The sequence below is a fragment of the Bufo gargarizans genome, chromosome 5 (genome assembly GCF_014858855.1).
Source record: "Bufo gargarizans isolate SCDJY-AF-19 chromosome 5, ASM1485885v1, whole genome shotgun sequence".
In the NCBI taxonomy this organism is placed as follows: domain Eukaryota; kingdom Metazoa; phylum Chordata; class Amphibia; order Anura; family Bufonidae; genus Bufo; species Bufo gargarizans.
The window spans coordinates 452,338,780-452,364,820 of NC_058084.1; the positions used below are offsets into that span (position 1 = coordinate 452,338,780).

A 26,041-nucleotide genomic window follows, 5' to 3' on the forward strand; every position below is an offset into this window, starting at 1 on the left:
TCAGGATGAATAATCAATAACAGATCAGCAGGAGTCTGACACCTGGCTCCCCCGCTGATCAGGATAAAGCATCAATAACAGATCAGCAGGGGTCCGACACCTGGCACCCCCGCTGATCAGGATAAATCATCAATAACAGATCAGCAGGGGTCCGACACCTGACACCCCCACTGATCAGGATAAATCATCAATAACAGATCAGCAGGGGTCCGACACCTGGCACCCCCGCTGATCAGGATAAATCATCAATAACAGATCAGCAGGAGTCCGACACCTGGCACCCCCGCTGATCAGGATAAATCATCAATAACAGATCAGCAGGGGTCCGACACCTGGCACCCCCGCTGATCAGGATAAATCATCAATAACAGATCAGCAGGGGTCCGACACCTGGTACCCCCGCTGATTAGGATAAATCATCAATAACAGATCAGCAGGGGTCCGACACCTGGCACCCCCACTGATCAGGATTAATCATCAATAACAGATCAGCAGGGGTCCGACACCTGGTACCCCCACTGATCAGGATAAATCATCAATAACAGATCAGCAGGGGTCCGACACCTGGTACCCCCACTGATCAGGATAAATAATCAATAACAGATCAGCAGGGGTCCGACACCTGGCACCCCCGCTGATCAGGATAAGTCATCAATAACAGATCAGCAGGGATCCGACACCTGGCACCCCCGCTGATCAGGATAAATCATCAATAACAGATCAGCAGGGGTCCGACACCTGGCACCCCCGCTGATCAGGATAAATCATCAATAACAGATCAGCAGGGATCCGACACCTGGCACCCCCGCTGATCAGGATAAATCATCAATAACAGATCAGCAGGGGTCCGACACCTGGCACCCCTGCTGATCAGGATAAATCATCAATATCAGATCAGCAGGGGTCCGACACCTGGCACCCCCGCTGATCAGGATAAATCATCAATAACAGATCAGCAGGGGTCCGACACCTGGCACCCCCGCTGATCAGGATAAATCATCAATAACAGATCAACAGGGGTCCGACACCTGGCACCCCCGCTGATCAGGATAGGTCATCAATATCAGATCGGATGGGGTCCGAAACCCGGCACCTCGCTGATCAGGATAGGTCATCAAAATCAGATCGGCGCGGGTCCGACACCCGGCACCCCCGCTGATCAGCTGTATGACGAGAAGGCACGTGCCGTCTCCCTTCTCTCTTCCTGCTAGCCATAGACATGGCAGCAGCGAGCATGAAGAGAGACAGGTAACGGCAGGGGCTCACGGCGCGCGCCTTCTCTTCATACAGCACCCGAGGGTGCCGGGTGTTGGACCCTGCCGATCTGATATTGATGACCTGTCCTGAAGATCATTAAAAGCCCAGAGAACTCCTTTAAAGGGAGTCTGTCACCACATTTGAGCATATTAGACTGATCAAATAGCGTTATATGTGCCACCGAGAACTTAAAAACGGTACCTTTGTTGTATCTAATGGATTTTTCTTTCAGCCAAAAATGAACTTTTAAGATTCTGTAAATGCGCCCTCTCAAGTGCCCAGGGCGGCGTCCGAGCCCCAGGCAGCACCTCCTCAACGGCTCATAACCCCGCCCTCCGTGTGCTTCTGCCCGCCCATTTACTCTCCTCCTCTCTCCTTTTCCACTGCGCCCGCTACGAATTTGACCGCGCAGCCGCAGTGGAAAAGGAGAGAGGAGGAGAGTAAACAGGCGGGCAGAGGCACACGGAGGGCGGGGTTATGAGCCGTTGAGGAGGTGCTGCCTGGGGCTCGGACGATTGAGACGCCGCCCTGGGCACTTGAGAGGGCGCATTTACAGAATCTTAAGTTCATTTTTGGCTGAAAGAAAAATCCATTAGATACAACAAAGGTACAGTTTTTAAGTTCTCGTGGCACATATAACGCTATTTGATCAGTCTAATATGCTCAAATGTGGTGACAGGTCCTCCCTTTAAAGGATAACTGTCACATTTAGACCCCAATTTCAATTTTCATATATGTAGTTACTAATAACATGATATTCCAGAATCAGTTACTATTAGACTGACTTACCCCATATTTAATAAGATTCAGCCCTTAGCAACCAGTCTGCATAAAACTGCAATTTCACTATTCAGTTAAGATGGCCGCCACTGCCCTCACCCTGCCCTCACTAGCCAGTAACAATAGCCCCCCAAAAGTGTCAGTAACCAGAGCCCTCCCCCTAAAGGGTTAATCTCCTGCAGCACAAAGTGGTCCTCTTACCACATGTTGCTTTCATTTATACACTGAGCAGACCGCAGATCTCCCTTCCCTGGTCTGCGCTGCTCCAACTCTGCATTGTCCCAGTCTGCTGAGTGAGGGAGCGTCTGCCAAGCGCAGGGACAGGGAGAAGTGCACACAGCGCAGGCACTGTTATCAGCTGCTGGGGAGGACCTGGCTTTAATCATTTACTTACAGTCCCTGGCTGTCAGGAATGTGACTTTGCACGCAGCGTCCTCCGTCCTTCAACACATAGACGGACCTGCCTAGCAACCCTATTTTAAGCACAGGTAAAAGTAGGCAGTACAGGGAACAACAATGTGGAATTAAGGGGTTATTGAATACACAGTGAAAAGTTTAAATAGGGCCACCAAGGAGATATTAATCACTACAATCCAATACTCCAAAAAAAAAAAAGATGAGTTATACTTTAATATATCCCCTCTATTCACAAGATAGGGGATAACTATTAGATCGGTGCGGGTCTTACTGCCCGACCCCCACCAATCACGAGAACAGGGATACACTAGAAAATGAAAGGAGCTGTCTTTCTGACTAGAGCATAGCCGCTCCTTTTATTTCTATGGGCATTCTAGAGATAGCCAAGTACAGCGCTCGTCTGTCTCCAGAACGCCTATAGAAATAAATGGAGCGGCACATTCATGGAGTGACCCGACCGGCCACTTCATTCATTTCGTGGGTTTCCACGGGGTGCAAGGTCCCCGTTCTTACAACCAGTGGGGGGCCCCCTATGTAATAGCTATCCCCACAGGATAGGGGATAACTTAACTGGAATACCCCTTTAAGTCATACTGTCCCATAGATGTCTGACAACACAGGGCGCAGATTGTACATACATCTGCTATACACTATGCATTGATTGGCGGATCAGCCCGCGACTCTCCTGCTTTCTAGGTGTTTGGCGGATGACAGGCTTGTCTGTTACCTTACAATATAAAGCACCCAACATAATGATCAGTCATCCAGAAACAAGCAGTGTAATCACTGGGGAACAGAATAAAACAGATGGCGTCCTCCGCATTGAGAAAAGCATGGCGTTTGTTTGCAAACCTGATGTTCAGCATTACATAAGAGACACATACAAGAAAGAACACTCAAGGAAAATGAAAATTACACAGCACAGCTGCATACACAGGTGTAGTAGAGATGAGTGAACCATATGGCACAACATCTAGAAATATCGTGTTACCAAGGGTTCTGTATCTGTGCAGGTAAGGCTTCGTTCACATCTCCGTTTTGGAGATCTGGCGCAAATGCCGCTGTTGGCTGGACAAAAAAACAAAAAACATTGCATGCAACAGTTTTTGTCCGGCCGAAACCAGGCATTTATGCCAGAAAACGAACCGCCGGACCTCACTGTAGTCAATGGGGATCTGGTGGTGAAGTATCCAGTGAGATGTGGCGGGCCGCTTTGTGCAGGAAATGTGAATGAGACCTAAACTGGTCACAGATATTAATTTTTTTTTTGGGAGTCCAGAATCCCGAAAACCCATGAGATTGTTAGTGATGCCAATGGTGGAATCCATGTAAACGGCCATATTAAACATCAGTGCGCATCTGTAATATGGCTCCCGCTGAACAATACGGGTCCACGATATATCTCTGCGTGACTAATTTTACACATATTAATCTGGAAAAAGGATGACGGCATACTTCCTCACAACCTGTAGTATGGAGGTATTTTGTCCTACAATAAGGTGCTCTGCTCACTACAATTACGTGCCTATTAATCCTTGATAAGGCACAAGGTCCAGGCATATGGAGGGTGTCCTCACAAAGTTAAAGGGGATGTCCAACGAAAAATATTCTACAGTTTTCAAACCAGCACCTGGATCTTAATACTTTTGTAATTGCATGCAATTAAAAATTTTGTATAGCCACTGAGTTATTCTATAAAAATGTATCAGTATAGCGCCACCTGCTGTTTGTTTTTTTCTTATTTCTTTGTCCTGTTCACTGAGATGGCCGCACATGATCAGATTAATCCTTCAACTGCCCCCTAAGCTGTGATAGGAAGAGCATGGACACGCCCCCTGAGCTGTGATAGGGAGAGCATGGACACGCCCCCTGAGCTGCAGCAGAAAAGACACCCCCCCTGAGCCTTCAGCTTGATATAAATCTAGCAAAGCAATAATTGGGGAGATCTCTGGATCCATGTGAGGTACAGGACTGGCTCTAGATTTGTTAGAGAGAGATTGTCCTGTACTATATGATGTCTGATTTTCATTTTTTGCATTAGTCATGGGATAACCCCTTTAAGTATAGGACAGGTTGTGATGCCACTCTTCTTTAAAAAAATTGACCACCAAGTATATGGTCAGTTCAAATTCTACATATCACAAGTGATTCTGGTACAAGCTAAATATTTCATCATCCTTAAAGGGAAACTCCCACATTGAATACGGAGTCCATCTGCAGCCAGCATTTCGTAGAGCAGGATTTTCTGAGTAGATTGATATATATATATATATATATCTTTATAGGAAAAGATTCAGTAGAACTTGTAATTTATTCATTGAAACATCTGCTCCTTCTACACTTCCTGTGGGCGGTCTTACTGTGTGACTGACAGCCTTCCCTGTGTGAGTGACCGCCCTGCGGGCTCCTCTGCCCCAGCATGAGAAGAGGTTTAACGGAATAAAATACAAGTTACATTGAATCTTTCCCCATAAAACGATATATCAATCTGCTCAGCTCCTCCTGCTCTATAACATGCTGCCTGCAGATCGGACTTCATTTTCATCATGACACGTTCCTTTTAATACCACTCAGAATAGAGATATCAGCCAATAATCAGACGTGAATGGGATTTCAAGTGTAAAGGCATTTATCCAATGCTCATTCCACCATTCAGTGCACCCAAAGGAAGCGAAAATCTAGAAAAATTTGTGTAATGTTCTATGAGTTAAAGGCAGGGACCGCTCCACTTGTCACTTCTAATCAGATCAATCTGCCAGTGTTTTGCTGCAGTTATTGGAAATTGCTACAAACCAGGACACTCCAGGGTCCATTCACACGTCAGTAGTGCATTGCGGATCCGCAATACACCCGGCCGGCACACCCATAGAAATGCCTATTATTGTCCTGAAGATCGGGGCCGCACTCCGAAAATGCAGATGCGGAGAGCACATAGTGTGCTCCCAACATCCATTCAGTCCGCACCCGTTCCGCACAATTGCGGAACGGGTGCTGACAACACTTGCGGACTATCACAAATATCGAAGTACTGCCCTGCCAGGAACTTCCTTCTCATTGAGTGTAATACTGAACTGCAGTTTGTGGTGTTTCTTGGCGGCATAGGTTCTGCGTGCCTCCCACGAACACGTAAAAAACATATAACTCTCACTATGTACAAAGCCTCTCGCTGCACGCAACAGTAAGAAAAGTAGGCTTAGCAATTTAAGATGACCCCCCCCCCCCCATATGCCAGGACCCCTCGAATACATTATATATACCTGCTCCACCGGCACCCGTGACCGCTGCTAATGGGGCTCGTTCCTGTCGCGGCCCGCTATTGGCTGCTCCCTCCACCGCAGAGAGATGCAGTGGTGGCCGTGCAGGGATCCGGAGCGACGCGGATGCCGGGGAGCAGGTAAGTATAAGGTATAAGAGGGGCTCGGGCTTAGGAGGGGATATTATACGGGTTGGATAACCCCTTTAAGGGTAGGTACAGTGACTGACATGAACATGTGGGAAGAAAGGGGAAGGAGAGGTCAGTTAAAATGTTGATGGTAATAATAATGGTTTGTAGGCTGAGAAGGAGACTGGGATATGCAGGAATAAAATGCTTTTTCTGCATGTAACAGGAACAACGTGAAATTGTTCACTGGAGGTGAAATTTTGCAAAACTACAAATGTCACTTAAAGCAATCTACTTAAATAAGCACTCCAAAAATCTTTATTCTCTGACCTGTTAGAAAGGTACATGATATAAACTGTAGTGAAGGTAATTTTCTTACCAGTGACTTTATTTGTGAGTTATAACCTCCCTTCTGATCCTCAGCTGTGTCATGGGACCCACATTTTGATCTTCAACTGACACAGGACAATCCAATGAGACCAATATTGAGGTTCCCATGGGAATACATAGAGAGACCGGCTTCCTGTCCACACATAAGATGCTGTGTTAGTTGGAGAGTCAGAGTGCTGGTCACATGACACAGCTGAGCATCAGAAGGGAGGTTATAACTCACAAATACAGTCACTGGTAAGAAAATTGCCTTCACTAGAGTTTACATCATGTACCTCTCTAACAGGGAACCGAACAGAAGCTTCATGCACTATGAAATACTGACATGCTCCCCGGTTACAAATCAGCTGTGGCATTTTAGAGAAAACATAGTTTGAAAATGAGCCGGGAACAAAAAGAAGATTCACGGGGCTGGCTTCACAGGTCTCTTCCTATTTGTGTATGGAGCTGGCCGGGAGGAAGCCGACGGATAGCCACCCCCATGACTCTTTCTCATTCCTTGTCTGTAACCAGGGAGCCTGTTGGCATTTTGTGCTGCCCATAGTTCAGGCAATATAAACCTTCTAACAGGTTCCCTTTAAGATCAGATCCCTTTAAGATTCCCAACAGAAAAGGCATGACTGGACGCAATGTCTTCTTCTTCTGATATATTTAAATACTTCCTTTTTAACCCCTTCACTACCAGTGCCGTACATGTACGGCTCTGGAGCAATGGGCAAACATGGCGCCCGCTCACACAAGCAGCGAGCATCATGGCTAGCGGGTCTCCGCTGTTTGAAACAGCAGAGACCCGCGGCTAATGACCGCGACCGGCAATAACGCTGATCGCGGTCATTAAAGCCTTTAGATACTGTGATCAAGTAAGATGACGGCATCTAAAGAGTGAAAAACCGGCATCTTATGGGAATCCTCTGCAGCCAATGAGGATGCTGGTAATTGATTCTAATGTGCTGGGTGTTGCTGAAGAGACCCAAGGCATTAAATATGCAATTCTTATTTTGGTCAGCAGGTGGCAGGTCAACATAAGAAATGAGCAATTCTGAACAATTAATGCATGTAAAAAAAATCCATGATTGTTCAGAATAAATAAAAAAAAAGGATTTTGTAGGCTCAAATACGGGCTTCAAAATCATAAAAAAGTAAAAAAAACTGTTAAAAAAATATACCGTATAAAGCTTAAATCACCCCCTTTCCGTAGAATAAAATAATAAATACATAAATAACAAAAAATATAAACATCATGGGTATCACTGCGACCGAAAATGGCCATACTATTAAAATATAAAAATATTTTTCCAATATGGCGAATGGCGTAACAAAAAACCCCTGTAAAAATGGCCAATTTGCAATTTTTTTCATCCCTATTCTTACCCCCAAAAATGTAATAAAATGTGGTCACAAAGTCACACACACTCCAAAATGGCATTAATAAAATATACAATTGTCCCGCAAAAAATGAGCCCCCCACATAGCCCAGTAGATATAACTATAAAAAAGTTATGGGGTCAGAATAGGGTGAAATTTATTTTTACACTATTTAGACATAAAAAAAACTATACATATGTGGTATTGTTGTAATCGTACTGACCCAGAGAATGAAGGGCACAGGTCAGTTTTGCTGCAAACGGGACACCGTGGGAACAAAACCCGCAAAACGGTAGAGGAATTTTTAATTTTTTTCCAATTCCACCCCATTTGGAATTTATTTTCCGCTTCCCACTACATTGTATGTCCCGCAAAAAATAAGCTCTCATACAGTTATGTGAACAGAAAAATAAAATAGCTATGGCTCAAGGAAAATAGGGAAGAAAAATGAAAATGAATCCTAAGGGTTAATAAAAGTGTGACAGCCAAATAGTCAGAAGATCTGTGACCCTCTAATAGATACAGATCTATTTCCTTCGCTATCGTCAATACTGCAGCATTGGAAAATTATTCAGCAGCAGAGTTACTCTGTTCAATATTTTACCAAGAAGAGATCGTTACTCATCTCTTTCATGTCTTTGGCATAATGCTAATGGGTTTGGAAACGACTGTAATTAGTATCTTCCACTCATCACCGGCTGCTGATGTTCCTGTCAGGATCGCTGCTCTCCAACTTTCCACCTTTCATCGTGAAGGTCTCTGACAACTCCTACATGCTGTACTTCAGGACCGATAAAACCCTCCAGTTCACAGCGACAGAAGCTGCTTGAATTTACTACGGTGAAATGAGTTCAACAAGTAGGCACGACGCCGCTCCTGCCAGAAGTGGCCTCATTTCTCACTGCGGCAACACCTCAATCTTAGACTACTTTCACACTTGCAGCAGCCTTTTCCGGCGGGGGAACAGTCTGCCGGATCCATGCTACCGCAAGTTCACCGTGCCGCCGGAAGTCTGCTCCGGCCCTATTCACTATAATGGGGGCGGACCGGAGGTCCATCCTCAGTGCGGCCAACATGAGAGGCGGCTGGAATAAAACTACAGCGTGCTGCGTTTTTTGTCTGGCCGCCTTTCGGCATGTTTGCCGTGCTGCAGCCGGATCTCCGGCCCGCCTCATTATAGTGAACGGGGCCAGAGCGGACTTCCGCCAGCATGGTGGACTTGCGGTAGCACGGTACCGGTAGGCTGTTCCCCCTGCCGGAAAAGGCTGCTGCAAGTGTGAAAGTAGCCTTAATTATTCCCCCGGAGCTTCATGAAGACCTATGTTCAATTTGTGCCAGGGACACAACTACCTAAAACGCAAGGGAGACTTTCTAACCCAACCACAACCAACCTCTGGTGACCACCATTAGGACAGGCCATCAAAGAGTGATTGGTCAGGGCTCTGACCTCTGGGACCTATTCCCACTGCCGGACCATCATGGTTACTTCAGCGCCATTCTAACCACAAATGTGGCTGTGCAGCAAGCTATAGAGCAGGAGGAGCTGAGCAGATTGATATAAAGCTTTATAAAGATTTGTACTTTATTCATTTAAATCTTTACTCTTTCTATGCTTGGGAGTCCAGCGAGCGGTCCTACTCTGCTGTCCGAGCGTCTTCCCTGTAAGACTCAAGAGAATCACAGATCCGACCAGTTCCTTGTCAGCAAAGTCAGGATATCAGATAAGAGGTGTAAATATCATCACAGCAAAAACAAAATTACCCCATAAAATGTATCCTCCCAATTGAAAACCCCCTGCAGTATGCCTCCTCTCTCCCTGCACAGGAGCAGAACTGATGCCCAGACAAGGGCGATCCCACTGTCTTCTTTGTTCTCCCTGTGTAAGGGTCCATTCACACGTCCGTTGTTTCTTTCCTGATCTGTTCCGTTTTTTGCGGAACAGATCTGGACCAGATCTGTACCCATTCATTTTCAATGGGTCCTGAAAAAAATCGGACAACACAATGTCTGATTTTTTTTCAGGACCCATTGAAAATAAATGGGTACAGAACTGGTCCAGATCTGTTCCGCAAAAAACTGAACAGATCAGGAAAGAAACAACGGATGTGTGAATGGACCCTAAGGTCAATTACAGGTGCAGGGAACGATAGGAAAAATCTGACTTTGATGATGAAACGCCGTAGTTCAGTCAGTCACTGTTGTTCCAATACATGTTAGGTTAAAGGGGTTATCCAAAGTCTAAAACATGCCTGGGCCCCATGTATACAATATACTTACCAGCACCCACGTCCCTCTGGATCCCTGCACGGCCACTGCTGCATCTCCCCATCATGCAGATCAAAACATCTGGCGGCTGGAGGAGGGGGGGGGGGGGCGATAGCAGCCAAAAGCAATCCTCGACGCGTACGAGCCGTTTAACGTATACGTTTTTTGCATACATTAAACAGTGCAGCTCTGGAGTATAATACATAACTTAACTCCGTATAAGATAAGTAATGCAATATACGTACACAGTGACTCCACCAGCAGTGAGTGCAGCTCTGGGCTAAAATGCAGGATGTAAGACAGTATCAGGCTACTTTCACACTTGCGTTTTTGCTGGATCCGGCAGGGATCAGCAAAAACGCTTCCGTTACTGATAATACAACCATCTTCATCCGTTATGAACGGATCCAGTTTTATTATCTCTAAAATAGACATGACGTCTTTAAAACCATTGTAAGTCAATGGGGGACGGATCCGTTTTCTATTGTGTCTGAGAAAACTGATCAGTCCCCTTGACTTGCATTGTTTGTCATGATGGATCCGTTTTGCTCCGCATTCCATGACGGCAAGAAATCTGCAGCTTGCTGCGGTTTGCTCTCCGGTATGAGAACGCAACCAAACAGAATGGAATACTTTTTGGAGCATTCTGTTCTGTTTGGTTACGTTTTGTCCCCATTGACAATGAATGGGGACAAAACTGAAGCGTTTTTCTTCGGTACTGAGACCCTATGACGGATCTCAATACCGGAAAACTAAAACGCTAGTGTGAAAGTAGCCTTAGTTAAGTAATGTAATATATTTAGAAAGTGGCGTTTTCCAGTCATTAGGATGATGACAGGACTGAGCACACGGAGGCTTTTCATCCAGTTGTTAATTTTTCTTATGACTATGTGGTCTTTATGTTTTATCGTAGGAAAGGAGATTGCTGTGCCAGAGACAACTGCACAGCGGGAGTCTATGAAATGAGAGATGTCTCATTGATCTTAGGTATTCGTGAGACAGCTCAGTGTGAACACCCAGCAACCAACTTCTTTCAAATACTAAAGAGATGGTAATATAGGGCATAAGAGTTATAGTCAGTACCATGTCTTTATACTGGTCGCAGACCCCTTCACGGGCATAAATAATAGATTTCTACCTCCACTAGGGGGAGATTAGGAGCACACAGTACACTGTACATTGAACCAAATTACAACACAGTATGCAGTATGCTCCTAAGCTCCCCCTAGTGGTGGTATAGTTGTGATATTTCCTTGATGGCTATGCAGGGGATTATAAGCTCTGCAACATAAAAATGCAGCTCCAACCCATATAAAGATGTATTTAAAAATGGTTTCACAAAGAATTTTCCATCTATTAATATACTGTACTGTAAGTTGTAGAAGCCTGGAAAACAAAAGCAAAATAAAGCAGAACTCTGGAGTGTGCTTCTCACATGATCTAGCACCCTTATCTACCTTCCTATTTCCCTGGGTGTCCTTCTATTGCCTTGCAGGCACCTAGGTCCCCACAGCACTTACTTCCATCATGCATAGTGCGGAGACACATAGGATCAACACCAGGTGTCATGGTGTGGGGCGTCATTAGCTACCATCTGGTATTGGTGGAGGGAGCACTGGCCAGTCTTCGGTATGTCCAGGACATCATGGAACCAATTCTACCACCTTTTTTGAATTAGGAGACATGGTGTTCCAACAGGATAACATCCGCCCAGGCTACACAACTGTCACAGTAGGTAAGATAATTAAAGGAAACAGAACACGACAAGGCAAACAAAACAACTGACTAGGCTCCAAATGCTAGGGAACAAAGGGGTCACCTCCTAGAAATCCCTAAAACACTTTCCCTAAGCTGCTATGCCCATGTGCATATCTCAATGGTAGATATGCACATGCCCACGTACCTAAGACTCTAACACACTGAACTAAACCCTCAGCTGTGGGGAAGAGGGAAAGAGACACCCAGTTCCTTCAACAACCAAAGGAGCTAGCGTCACCCTAGAGGCCTAGTAAAAACAGACACAGAAGGATAAAGGGAAAAGGACTTATCTAGAGATGTGTTGGAGCAGACGATCCACCAAATTTCCAGAGCTCAAGGCAGAACTATAACCTGCAAAGGCTATAGGGAGAAGGAGTAATAAATAGCATCACCAATTACCTAAAGAACAACACCTGGGAGGAGGTGGGATTCAGTTCAAACCCACAACAAAACAAACTGTCAGATCGAGTCACGTGCAGCAACTCTGACAGATCTTATCAGAACACCCACCCAATGACAACAACATTTTCTTCAGGGTAAAGAGCAGCTCCCCTGGCCAACTCAAATGCCAGATTTTTCTCCCATCTAGAATGTTTGGGATGGGGGCGATGGATCTCCCATGTAAAGTAGCCAACAACTGACTTGGCTGAACTATGGGCTGAAAGAGCTTGGAAAGACCACAGGAGGATATCCAGCATCCGTATGACCATCACCATGCCAGGGTGGCTACCTCTATCACAGCAAGGGGAGATGCCATCCAGTATTAAAGTGACCCTGCCTCATCATGTACTGTGCTGTAGAACCCAAAATAAAGGGGGCACCACCTTGTGTGATCATTGACCAAGCACCGATAGCAGTTATAGAGAGCTGCCGATAGGCACAGGCCTACATTGGTGAATCCGGCCCTGCTTATGGTGGAACTGCACCCAGCTACGACAGGAGGGGACTAGTTAAAATTGAACCACATTAAACTCTTTCTGAACTAAAATCCATTGACAACCATTTCCTGAGCCGCACTCCAATCTCCGAGATTAAAGTTCTTTCACATATTGGAAATACTTCTCAGAGCGGGATGACTCAGGCGGCCATTAGAAAATAAAACTACACTGGATCAATCAGTGGCACTGACGAGACAAAACACCCGGGATACATTTCTCTCTGGGCTTTTCAGACTGGAGAGGTTAAGTGTTTTATTGGCCCTGTATCTCCATCTTCAAATGCTTCTCATATAACGGAATATTTATACCAAACAAATTCTATATAGGAGGTTCACAGCATGCCAACTGATCTGAGCCAGATTGTAGGGAGGGCACATGAAGCACTTGCCCTTGGGGCCTCCTCCATTGGTTGGGGGGTCCTATCATCCATGATCCAGCCCCGGCTTTAAGGAAGGTAAATAGTGACATCATACTAGCACATTCCCAATAATTGCCCAGAGCAAAGGTGCTACAAACGCTTGTTCTTTAGGTGATTGTGTTTCTATTGGATAGGGTCTAAGGGTCTGACCGATGGGGTCTGACAGTGGGGAGTCCCACCGATAATGAGGTCCTGTATCCCCCATATGGAGTGCTGAGCTGCACGCAGGCCATGTGACCACTAAACGTGACTGGCCTAGGAAGAGGCCTCAGCGCTCACTGGAGCACAGCAGCCTCTTCCAACAGCTTGTCGGGTGAAGATATTGCTGAGCTTAGAATAGGCCATAAGGATTGAACTCCCTGAAAGTCCTTTTAACTTTATTTTTTTATTTTTTTTCTCCCGACAGGGCTCTATTTACCTGGCTTCTGCAGTGTTGACATCACATCAACATGTGACCAATGCAGCAAATCACTGGCCTCTTCAGTGCACTGCTAGATCAGTGACTGGCTGCAGTGGTCACATGTTGTCGACATAATGTCACCACTGCAACCAGTTAAACAGAGCCCTGTCGGGAGAACTGGAGTGGGGGCGTGGAAGCTGTCAGGTAAGTAATGATCTATTCTTTATTGCAGGTGGTTCACATGTGCTTTTTGGTTTCCTCTTGAAACTGGACAACCCCTTTGAGTAAGGACGTGGCCTATTTTGGCTTTAATTGAAATCTGTTGTGAACTTTTTGTTGCCCTCACCAAAGATGAATCAGGTGGTGCCAGAGAAAGGTCCAGCATATTCATGAGCTCCCTATCTCCCTACCCATCCATAGAAGAAAACGACCAACCAGTAGCAGATGAGCGGAGAGAAAGGAAGCTTATGAGTAGGCTAGATTCTTTTCTTAAAGCCAGCATTAAAGGGAACCTGTCAGCAGGAAATTCACTGTTTGCACCAGGCACCGTGCCTTGTAGGGCTAGCTCAGCTGACTGTAATGATACCTTTCACTTAGTGATCTGTTGCTTCGTTCTGGAGGAAAAGGACTTCTAATCCATGTGCAAATGAGCAGTTCAGTGCACCGAGGGCGGCCCAAGCCACTCTGTGCACCCTTGCTCCTCCTACTTCCTTTGCAAGCCCCTCCCTCTTCTTCCTGTTTGACAGGGCCTGGCAAGATGACTCTGTAGGAACCTGGCTCTGTCAAGCAAGAAGGAGAGGGAGGGGCTGGCAGTGGAGAGCGGCGTGGGCCCGCCATGAGACATTCTGAATGACATAACGTTTTTATTTTTGGATTGCCTTTTTGTGAGGTGCTTTGTGTTTTTTAATGGTGCATATAACTGCTTGGCCAAATTTTATTAAAGAAGAAAAAAAAAATCACTACATTTCCGCCACAGTTTTTTTTATTTATTTTTTTACTTTTCAAATATTGCACCATTCACCCAGTGATATAAATAACAATTCACCTTTATTCCACTGATCATGTACAATTACGGAGATACCAAATCTGTACAGAATTTTTTTTACAAAATTTTGCACAATTTTCCAAAAAAGATATTGCTTTTGTGTTTCCAGATTCTAAGCGCCATGACGTTTCAAGGCCCCTTTCACACGGACGAGTATTCCGCGCAGGTGCAATGCGTAAGGTGAACGCATTGCACCCACACTGAATCCGGACCCATTCACTTCAATAGGGCTGTGCAGATGAGCGGTGATTTTTACGCATCACTTGTGCGTTACGTGAAAATTGCAGCGTGCTCTATATTGTGCGTTTTTCACGCAACGCAGGCCCCATAGAAATTAATGGGGCAGCGTGAAAATCGCATCGCATCTGCAAGCAAATGCGGATGCGGTGAGATTTTCACCCATGGTTGCTAAGGAGATGAGGGATGTATGACCCGGGACCCGATTTACTTTATTATTTTCCATTATAACATGGTTATAATGGAAAATAATAGCATTCTTTAATACAGAATGCTAAGTATAATGTTAATTGAGGGTTAAAAAATAATAAAAACATAACTCACCTCATCCACTTGATCGCGCAGCCGGGATCCTCTTCTTTGTTCTTCTTGAAGGACCTGCAATAGGACCTTTGATGACGTCATCAAAGGTCCTTTTGCAGGTCCTGAAAAAAGAAGAAAGAAGACGATGCCGGCTGTGCGATCAAGTGGATGAGGTGAGTTAATTTTATTTATTTTTTAACCCCTAAAGCCACATTTTACTAAGCATTCTGTATTAAGAATGCTATTATTTTCCTTATAACCATGTTATAAGGGAAAATAATACAGTGAATAGACTTTAATTGGGTCCGGGGTTGCTCATCCCTATCATCTCCTAGCAACCATGAGTGAAAATCGTACCGCATCCGTACTTGCTTGCGGATGCTTGTGATTTTCACGCAGCCCCATTGGGTCCTGCTTTGCGTGAAAAACGCAGAATATAGAGCATGCTGCGATTTTCACGCAACGCACAAGTGATGCGTTAAAATCACTGCTCATCTGCACAGTCCCATTGAAGTGAATGGGTCCGGATTCAGTGCGGGTTCCAATGCGTTCTCCTCACGCATCCCACCCACGCGGAATTCTAGCCCGTGTGAAAGGGGCCCTAGGATTGACATAGCTATGTTTTTTTTTCCAAACAGCGCCACACCTGTCCACAGGCTGTGAGCGGTAATGCAGCTCATCCTCATTCAGTTCATGGGATCTGAGCTGCAATACCGGACACAACCCGTGAAAAAAAAAAAAAAAAGCAGACATGTTTTTCTAATCCTAGATATTTCAACACTCTCCCATAAACCTACAGCAGCGTTCATTCTCATCTGCCAAGCTTAAGAACAGAATGACAACTACAGTGTGGACTGACACACTGGAAAATCAATAAAAGAGAAGAAGCAAATGGATGTACACTTTTTGGAGCCATATGCCATTAGCGGTCTACGTCAGAAACAGAGCTAAATTGAATACTGAAAGTCCTTTTCTGCTTTTATTATTTATTTATTTCGGGGGGGGGGGGGGTTGTTTTTTCTTTGAATAGTGGATAGTCGCTTAAAAATATAACATTTTGTCTTGTTCTTTTCATTCAGAGCTGGCTAGGTTGATAATGCGGGCAGTGCTCTCGCATCCCTCCAGGCCAATTACAGAGATGAAACATCATTTTAAGAGAGGTAACAGGAAATTGACTTTTGATAGATAATTACTAAGCAGAAAAATACTCCCACATACTACACTCAGCCATAACAATCGCCGGCCCGATTCAAAAGCCCGTAAACACTAGACGAAGCTATAAAGGATGGTCTGCAGTGAGGGGGGAGAGACACGGAGGGCACCTGAGCTGCATAACAAATGCTGCCATATCCCTGGGGACACGGAGGAAGACACCGCTTCACTGTATGTTATTCCAGGTTAATAAGAGAATTAAAGGGAGATACATTGTATCACCTGTATTCATAAAACCTGAAACCGATACATATCCTTTAAATCTGATTGACACTATTATAGGGGTGGCTGTTAACATTCAGACATATGCTTTAAAGGTTTTTTTTCCGAGATTTAGATACTGATGTCCTATCCTCAGGATAGGTTATCTGTATCTGATTGGTGCTGGTCCGATACTCGGGATCCCCTCCGATCAGCTGTTTAAAAAGGCTCCGGCGCTTCTGTGAGGTCATTAGTATCAAAATCTTGGAAAACCCCTTTAAAGCACCCACATGGACCATAGGAACCTGTAGTCTGGAGAAGACTCATTGACTGCTATAGGAGAGTGTTGTGGGCATGCTCTGTGACCGCTGCTGGTTGTGAAGGGAGAGGGGCAAGAGGTGAGCTGTGCGCATTACTTATTGTGAATGGTGGACCCTGTGTTATCTATATAAAGGGTGTGACCTTTCATTGTAATCCTGGCCACGCATAGAAATGTTTTATTTATTTTTTCAAAGAAAAAGAAAAACTACCATATATAACTTTGGTGTTGCTGTAATGGCAGTGACCCACAGAATAAAGCTGCCATTCAATTTTAGTACACAGTGAACGCTGTAAAAACGACCCCCAAAAAACATTGTCATAATTGGGATTTTATTATGTTTTAACCCTGCGAAGATTTTTTTTCCCCCCTTTCTTAATGCAAGCTATGGTGCCAAAAAATTATATGTGAACATAAATAAAAAAATAAAAATAAATGATGGCTCTTGGAAGGCAGGGGTAAAAAAACTAAATGAAAAACTAAAAAAAGGTTGTGTCCTAGAAGGGGTATTTGGAGGTGTATGCAGATCTGTATGCAGTGCGCTCCCCCTAGTGGTGGTTGCAGGTAGTCAGAATTGTATGGCTGTGTGAAGGTAAGCGGGGGATTTGGAGTCGTGGAGAAGGAAAAGATCCCTGATCCTTACAAACATACGAGATACAGAATTTTGGATCTCTCTATATTAACAATGCTAGCTTTTCTATAACAAATTGACAAAGGAAGTATAACAATGGTACACGAGAGACAACACACGACAGCGCCAAAGAGAGAGAATATACCATAATTCACACCCAGAATATCAATGAAATAGGGGGATATTAGAGAATGCAATTTTCTGCGGCACATCCCTACGAAAGCACACTAAGGCCTCATGCACACGACCGTTGTGTGTTTTGCGCTCCACAAATTGCGGATCCGCAAAACACGGATGGCGTCCGTGTGCATTCTGCAATTTGCAGAACGGCACGGACAGCCATTGATATAACTGCTCATTCTTGTCCGCAAAATGGACAAGAATAGGACAGGTTATATTTTTTTTGCGGGACCGCGTAACGGAGCAACGGATGCGGACAGCACACGGAGTGCTGTCCGCATCTTTTGCGGCCCCATTGAAGTGAACGGGTCCGCATCCAAGCTGCAAAAACTGCGGCTCGGATGCGGACCATAACAACGGTCGTGTGCATGAGGCCTAAGGTTGAGATCACACCTGGCGAGTCCACTGCGGATTTTTCGCAGATCGGCAGGGAAACCATTGCCACATGCAGATCAGTAGCGGCAAATCTGCAGTGTTTATGCCATTTGTGGACATGACAATTGTAAAGCAAATGTTATTTAAGGGGGCGGGGGTCCCAGAGCATGAACAGTCAACAAGTACAATGAGGTTTCATCCCAGACACTGTCATTTATGAAGTTTCCGCTTACAACCCCTTATGGTGGCACAACTTAAAGGATATTTCAAGTTGTTTTTGTTTTTTTAAATAAAGCGCAATCATTGCACAATGAAAAGTTCTACCACCCTGTGCTTCCATTTCTTACCATCTTCAAGACAGAGCAGGCAATTATTGGGAACGGACCGTTCCTTCCCAATAATTGCCTGCTTGTCAGAGGAGGTGAGAGCTGCAATTACATGCTGCAGTCCCCTCCACTGATCATTACTGTCGTCCCTCGTCCCCATAGAGAATCATTGTTTCTGGGCAGCGGATCCTTGTTCACACAGGACGATCTGCTGCCCAGAAACGATGAGATGTCAGCACCAGCCATGCTTTCTCCCTAAACCAGGGTTTGCTCGTCCATGGGGCGACCGGCGAAACCTTCACACAGGGCAGGGCCGGGTCTGTCCTCATACTCACAGTTGGTCCTGCAGTTCCACAATGATGTACTCCAGCTGCTCCTTCTCCAGTTTGTGGCTCAGTTCTGTATCTTTAATCCTCTGAAGTAACAATTTGTTTTGAGTCACAGAGTCCGAGAGCTGAGCTTCCCTCAGGCGGACCAACTCCTCAAGGTAACCCTGAAAAATCAGAACAATGCTGGGTTAACCTAATCGTGTGAACATATCGTGCTGGCTTAAAGGGGTTCTGCCGTCATTGTTGCCGGCACACTGCCACCAATGTTAATAATGCAATAGAGGGAGGGAGGGGGGGCCGCACACTGGCCACCAATGATATTCAAACTGGGGAGGGAGAGGGGTCTGCCCCAGATCTCTTACAGGGGGCTATGATACGCACAATTAACCCCTTCAGGTGCAGCAACTGAGGGGTTAATTGTACGGATCACAGCCCCCTGTAAGAGATCGGGTGCTGCCAGGCAGCAGGGGGCAGTCATGTACACAGTTCGCAGTATATTCTAACTAGAAGCGTCCCCATATCCATGGGAACGCCTCTGTGTTAGAATATACTGTCGGAATTGAGTTTTCATAAAGTGAAAACTCAGCTCTGAAAAAGCTTTTATGCAGACGGATCTTCGGATCCGTCTGTATGAAAGTAACCTACGGCCACGGATCACGGACACGGATGCCAATCTTGTGTGCATCCGTGTTCTTTCACGGACCCATTGACTTGAATGGGTCCGTGAACCGTTGTCCGTAAAAAAAATAGGACAGGTCATATTTTTTTGACGGACAGGATACACGGATCACGGTCTCGGCTGCAAAACGGTGCATTTTCAGATTTTTCCACGGACCCATTGAGAGTCAATAGGGTCGCGAAAAAAAAAAGGAAAACGGCACAACGACCACAGATGCACACAACGGTCGTGTGCATGAGGCCTAAGGCCTCATGTTGTGTTTTGCAGTCCGCAAATTGCAGATCCACAAAACAGCAATGCCGCATTTGTGCGTTCCGCAGTTTGGGGAACAGAACAGGCGCCTAAAGTAGAAATACCTATTCTTGCAAAATAGACAAGAATAGGACATGTTCTATTTTTTTATTTTTTTTGCGGGGCCACGGAACGGAGCAACAGATGCAGACAGCACACCCATTGGTAAAGAAAAAAAACCATGAAAAAAATGCATCAACGAACGAAAAAATGTGATTAAGAAAAAGTCTGGATTCTGCTCGGATTTTTTTAGCGTGTTTTTAAAATCTGGCCTGTTGCACGTGCACGCATTGCTGAGAAAAATGATGTTTTAATATATGCAAATAAGCCTCTAGGAGCAACGGGGGCGTTGCCGTTACACCTAGAGGCTCTGCTCTCTGTGCAACTGCCACACTCTCTGCTAGGCAGGTGTGACGACGTTTACACTGCCTGGTCCTGTCAATCAAAGTGCAGAGGGCGCAGTAGTTGAAGAGAGAGCAGAGCCTCTAGGTGTAATGACAACGCCCCCGTTGCTCCTAGAGGCTCATTTGCATATATTAATACATCCTTTTTCTCAGCAATGCGGGCACATATGAACATGGGACCAACACAAATGCCTTCAGCTGCCAAGTGCACATGAAACAGGTCAGCCGGTGTCATAGGTACAAAACTGCTGACAGATGCCCCTTAACTGTAGCCACCACTAAGGGGCACTTACTGCATACTGTTAATGGGGTTGTCCAGGTTGTCCACCCTGATCAGCTGTCTGAAAGGACCTCTTCCTCAGCATGTGACGTCATGTCCTTCGCTCACACGCCCTTTGTGTAGGTCAGTCCCGTTCAAGTGAATAGGGCTGAGCTGCAATACCAAGCACATCCACTATACAATGAACGGCGCTAAGAGACCTCCATCCAGCTGATTGGTGGGAGTTGCACCCCCCCCAGTGCAGTGCAAAACATTTAGATTTTTTAATACTTGCTTAGCTTGTATTGGCGCCCCCTGCAGGCAGTGCAAAACATTTTGATTTTAAAATGGGACAGGACAGAATCAAGCGATAAAGAACATCCTCTCCCCAGCCCGAAAGTGGATAACAGGGACCAATAGACGGCTTTCCCCCATGTAATACATGGAGATACGATTTCGGCTTAGTGATTGCAGTGACTTTAGAAATTCTGGAATTGAATAGAAACTGCACGGCTTGCACGGATACCTCTACGGCTCTCCGTAATAGGATTGTCGCCATCCGTCACCATAAAAGATATGGAAGCAGCAGACAATACGTGCCGTACCGCAGCCGCCCGAGCCGCTTATCACTAAATCCATGGACTCTCACTTTACTTTTCCTACTTTGAATTTCAAAAGAAAATATTCAATTGCAGTCGAAGCAAAAAGAGGAGAAAGAGGATTTGTCTGAGAGAGAATTACAGCGCAAGAAAATCCATCCGAAATCCATTCTACCTCTGCTCAGAAACACATCGGGATACAGAGAGCCTGAAGATAACAGTCATGTCAGCCCCTGCCTGCGGAATACAATGTGCCGGCGCCACGAGGAGGACGTTACTCTGCGATCTGCAAGATTAGACTGAAGAAGAACGGAGCTCTGTGCTGTTTACGGATGTAGCAGAGCTGAATTAGCCACTGAACTCTAGCTTTTCTGCACGGACGTAAGATAACGTCGTATAGGGATGGAAATTCCTGTACGGACTAGAAGCCTATTTAACCCCTTCTAGCAGCAATGAGAACATTTATTTTTGGTCCACATCTGATACGCATTTTTGGCGGATCAGATACGGACCCGTTCATTTCAATGGTGTGCAGGCGTGGGAACTTAGCGCTAGACGGGAAGTCTGGTGCTATCAATCTAAGAGGAGGACAGTGCTTTTAATGATGGAGGCGTCTGTAGGTGTCGCTGGAGAGGTGCTCAAACCGCATAAGCCCACCTCCTGGTGCTCCAACAGCTCATTTGCATAATCATAAAAGTTCACTTAAAAGAAAGGTATCAATTTACTCAGCTTCATCAACCCTACCAGGCTATATGCCTGCTTTTATAGGGTTGATCCTGGTGACAGAGCCTCTTTAAAGATGAGGGATAAGCGTCTCAACACAGCTGTCTATGGAGGGAAATTCGGCTTGGCTATTTTCCCTTGTTATATTCCAAAGCTTGTTAAAAAGTCAGACTCTGACTCATAGGGAGCCACTACCACAAGATGGCGCTAGAGAGATGGTTCGCTGGGAGATACCACTTTGCATATTTTTTCCCATGGAGTCTCCATACAGGGCTGGTCTCTTTAAGGAGAGCCTGCGTCCTGCCTAGGCCACTAATCATTGGAAAGCAACATCATGAGTTCTGCCAAACTGAGCCCTGCTGCATGCAAAACTCGGCTCTGCTAGCAGCTGCTTCCCCAAGTGGGACGCCCGTTTATGTAGGTTATATATAGGTATAGACTGTAAAATATTTTTAAAGGTGGTCAATATTAAAGTCTAAGGGCTCATGCACACAAATGTATTTTCTTTCCGTGTCCGTTCCGTTTTTTTTATTTTTTTTGCAGACCGTATGTGAAACAATTTATTTCAATGGGTCCACAAAAAAGAAAAACTGAAGTTACTGCATGTGCATTCCGTTTTTCGTATGTTGCATTACAGACAAGAATAGGACTGTTCTATTAGGGGCCAGCTGTTCCGCTCCGCAAAATACGGAATGCACATGGACGTCATCCGTATTTTTTTGCGGATCTGTGTTTTGCGGACAGCGATATACATACGGTCGTGTGCATGAGCCCTAAGGAAACCCCCTTTGAATGATAGCACCCCTTTCCTGCTGGGAAATGATGTTACCTTTTGCTCCAGGGTTAGCCGGTACTTCTGCTCCACCCTTGTGCACTTGTTATACCAGCTGTTGTCATCCCTGATCAATAGAGGACCGATGTTCTCCGGGGTACTACTCTCGCTGCCGCTGCTCCCCAGTGTCCGGAGCTCTTCCTCATCACTGCTGATGCTATCAGAGCTGTGGAAGACGACAAAAACGTAAGTCATAAGTATCATCGGCTTAAAAATCACACCTGGAAACGGATGAAACAATTCACTAATAATAACCCAACTCTAGAACATTACGTCCGGTGCCTGATCCCGGCTCGTCGTCAGACTGGGACGCTTGTTGTGTGCAGGCGATGGAGCACAACATGGCACGTAATAAATCCACTGGTCACTAGAGCCACTGCACCTCCTAACTAACTAATACAAGATCAGGGGAAAATGGCAAACCTAATAGCTGTCTGCCAAAAAAGCCCTCCCCGTATAAGTGCAGACTGGCTATGGCTGAGCATGCATGTGTACTCATCTAAAATTCAACATGCTCGATCCTTTTTTTTGCGCCGACACCTAAGCATTATAGGGTCGCCTGGTTTTGCCAGAATTGTGTACAGAGGTGTCCTGAGGGAATGTAAGATATGGTTTGTAGCCCTGGGGTAATGTAGCAGATGGTAAGTGGAGGTTTTTTTCCTGCACAGAGCTGAAATGCTCTAGTAGCACTCATTGGATTTTCTGTATTTTCCATCAGACCAGGAGCTGACGGGCTCCCTATCTCTGCTCTCTGACATTCTAAACACTAATTATAACTCAGCTCTTATCTCACTGATAAGAATGAGTGTTTAAATATCCCTTTAAGGGCCAGAATGGGTGCACAATATGCAGTGTCGGACTAGGGCCTAGCAGTAAAATTTATTTAGGGGGCCCACCGTACGGATACATTCAAATATAATAAATAATTTAACAAGTTTTTTATATGAACACAGGCAGGTTGAGGTGCTGTACATTGAATATATGTATGTAGTGCAGTAAGTCTAATGTGTTATGTGCCACTTGTGCAGGGGGTGGGAGACTAGGGGCCTACCTTGCTCAGGGGCCCACCGGGGGATTCCCCTGTACCCCTGTGGGCCAGTCCGACCCTGACAATATGTAAAAGACACCACTCCAGTGCCGATGGTCCCATCCTCGCTGCTTCTGGACCGCTGTAAAACGAAGTGCTGCGACCCGTCCATCATCATGCACACCACGCAGTTTGGGGGGGCACGTCGCTGCTGAGCCCAGTATATGGCTACAGCGGTGCATGTGACCTCACACATCCAGCCAGGGGACAAGAAGCTGCAGGGATGGGACTATTGCTGCTGGAACGGTTTCTTTTTTTTTTCTTTATTGTTCACACATTCCATCCCCATAATTTTGAGTTACGGGGACCAACAACCCCTTTAATGGTTCCCAATGAAAAATTGTTCTGTTTTATTTGATCTAAGAAAGAACTATCATATTTAAATCATTAAAAAAAAGATTCACTGCAGGAAAGTCTATCCCTCCTTGCCAAGGGTATAGGATGAAGAATGTATAAACCCTTCAGACCCTATGCTCCAGTTCAGCCTTTGCAAATCGGATTGTGGCTAAAGCCTCTGCCGCCATACCCGGTGGCATAACAACATTTTATTGTTACATGCTTGTTATGGTGCCCCCTGCTGTTCTTGTTACTTCCACTTGGAACATCCTCCTAATGTGTCCAGTGCTGGTGGTCACACATGCTCTGAGATGATATCCAAAAAACAGCATGGGGCGCCATAACAAGTATGTAACATCAATATCTAGACACAGGAGCATTTTTTTTAACCCTTTCGCTACCAGCGCTGTCATGTACTGCGCTGGGGTGATGGGTAAACATGGCAGGCGGGTCCCGCGCTACTTACCGGCATCCTCTGCCGACAATGAGGATGCCGGTAATTGGTTTCAATACGCTGGGTTTCTCTGAAGAGACCCAGGGTATTGAAGCGGCAATTCTTATTTTGGCCAGGCCAACATAACAAATGAGAAATTCTGCTCTCATCATGGATCTATAAGAGCCATGATGGTTCTCTTGCAAAGCTTGTATGGACGTTAGTCTGCGGGGGTCATCCGATTCCTTGACCTACTGGAAGACGGGAAACGGGGATAACACCTAAGACACCTTTTAAATTCTATGACCGAAGTAATAATAATAGTCAGCACAGAAAAACTTTTCTGGTAATGCAACAGGCTTCCAGGGGCTGGAAATGATAGCTTTGTTGCTATAGAAGCAGGGACTATACTTGTGCGGCTGAACTAACCGTATGTACATAGGTACAGGACACTGAATTGCTGCTTCCACTGTGCAGAAATTGCAGGTTTAGTTAATGCAACCTCATATTTTTCAATATTTCTTTATTGCTTAATTTCCTATAATATTTCCTTGGAGGAAAAATCAATTATCACGAAAATGCTGTAAACATGTTTCATTTGTGGCAATCAAATGTAAAGATCCCCAGGGGTTTTCCACTCTGCTGCGGTTAAGTGCGTGCATTCGGAACAGGATTAAAACCTTCCATAATTCAAACGTTAATTCCATTACTCTGCCAAACGTTCAGTAACATAGACGGTTTCTGGATTTCTCCGCCGCCTGGAACCATACCGCCTGAATGCATGGTATACTTGTATGTATGTGCAGTCTAAGGAAATGCAACCCCTGTCCATCTACTCTATCAGCCAAAGCAGACAGGGGCTAAAAGAGCAGCTCCTGCAGCTTCCCTCGGAGAACACAGCTAAGGAAAGTACTGTTAAACGAAGACTATCTATTTCTTGTATATGTACAAGAATGCAAATCAGGAATCCGGTAACTAAATGCCGGTCCTGGGGATGAGCTGGCTGCGGTGGCAATCATCTGCTATCACCGAGAGAAGCTGCAGGAACTCGCTGGCCACTATAGGAGAACGCTAAAACTACATAGCACCCGATCAAATGGATGGGTGACGTGGTAAGACATGGTCATGAGAAGACCACCAGGGTGGAAGCCCTCTGGCCAATAGGGGGCAATCGTCAAATAAGTCTATCACCTATACAAGCTCTTCCTACTAAGCTTCTACACAGATGGTGCAGGCTTAGAAAGGGAAAAGAATTGCGATTCATGGAGGAATTTAGCTTCATGAAAAAAGGAGAACAGGAAGTGATACTGTGCGGTTACCGCTTGAAGGACGCGTATCACACGGTAATAACCCTGATGACTGCTCAAAAGAGGAAATACATATTGTCTGCATTCCTGGTCACCTCTGGACATTGTTATACAGTGTGTATATAGAGCACAGATACTCCATTATATCCTGTATCATGCTTCAGAGCTACACTCACCATTCTGCTCGTGAAGTTACTGTCTATATACAATACATACTTTGTACCAATCCTGAGTTACATCCTGCATTAGGCTTCGTTCACATCACCATTTAGCCTTTCCGTTCTCCTGCTCCGTTTAGGACTTAGAAGACACATAACTGAGCCAAACGGAGCCTGAGGACCCCATAGACTATAATGGGGTCCGTTATGTTTCCGCTCAGAAAATGATTTTGGAGCGGAGACTTTTGTCTCTGCTGGTGCAGTCACTGTGTACATACATTACTTATCCTGTACTGATCCTGAGTTACATCCTGTATTATACTGCAGAGCTGCACTCACTATTCTGCTGGTGCAGTCACTGTGTACATACATTACTTATCCTGTACTGATCCTGAGTTACATCCT

General features: G+C 45.4%; 1 protein-coding gene across 2 annotated transcripts in view; it reads right to left on the reverse strand.

Moving 5' to 3' along the window:
• RUNDC3B (RUN domain containing 3B) overlaps positions 1–26,041 on the reverse strand; it is a 164,598-nt gene that overhangs the window by 43,505 nt on the left and 95,052 nt on the right. For both annotated transcript variants that reach the window (XM_044295043.1, XM_044295044.1), the window contains exons 7-8: positions 22,313–22,481; positions 18,535–18,692 (exon numbers count right to left, since the gene is read on the reverse strand). In XM_044295043.1, coding sequence (XP_044150978.1) covers positions 18,535–18,692; positions 22,313–22,481 — 327 coding nt within the window. The remainder of the gene's footprint in view (positions 1–18,534; positions 18,693–22,312; positions 22,482–26,041) is intronic.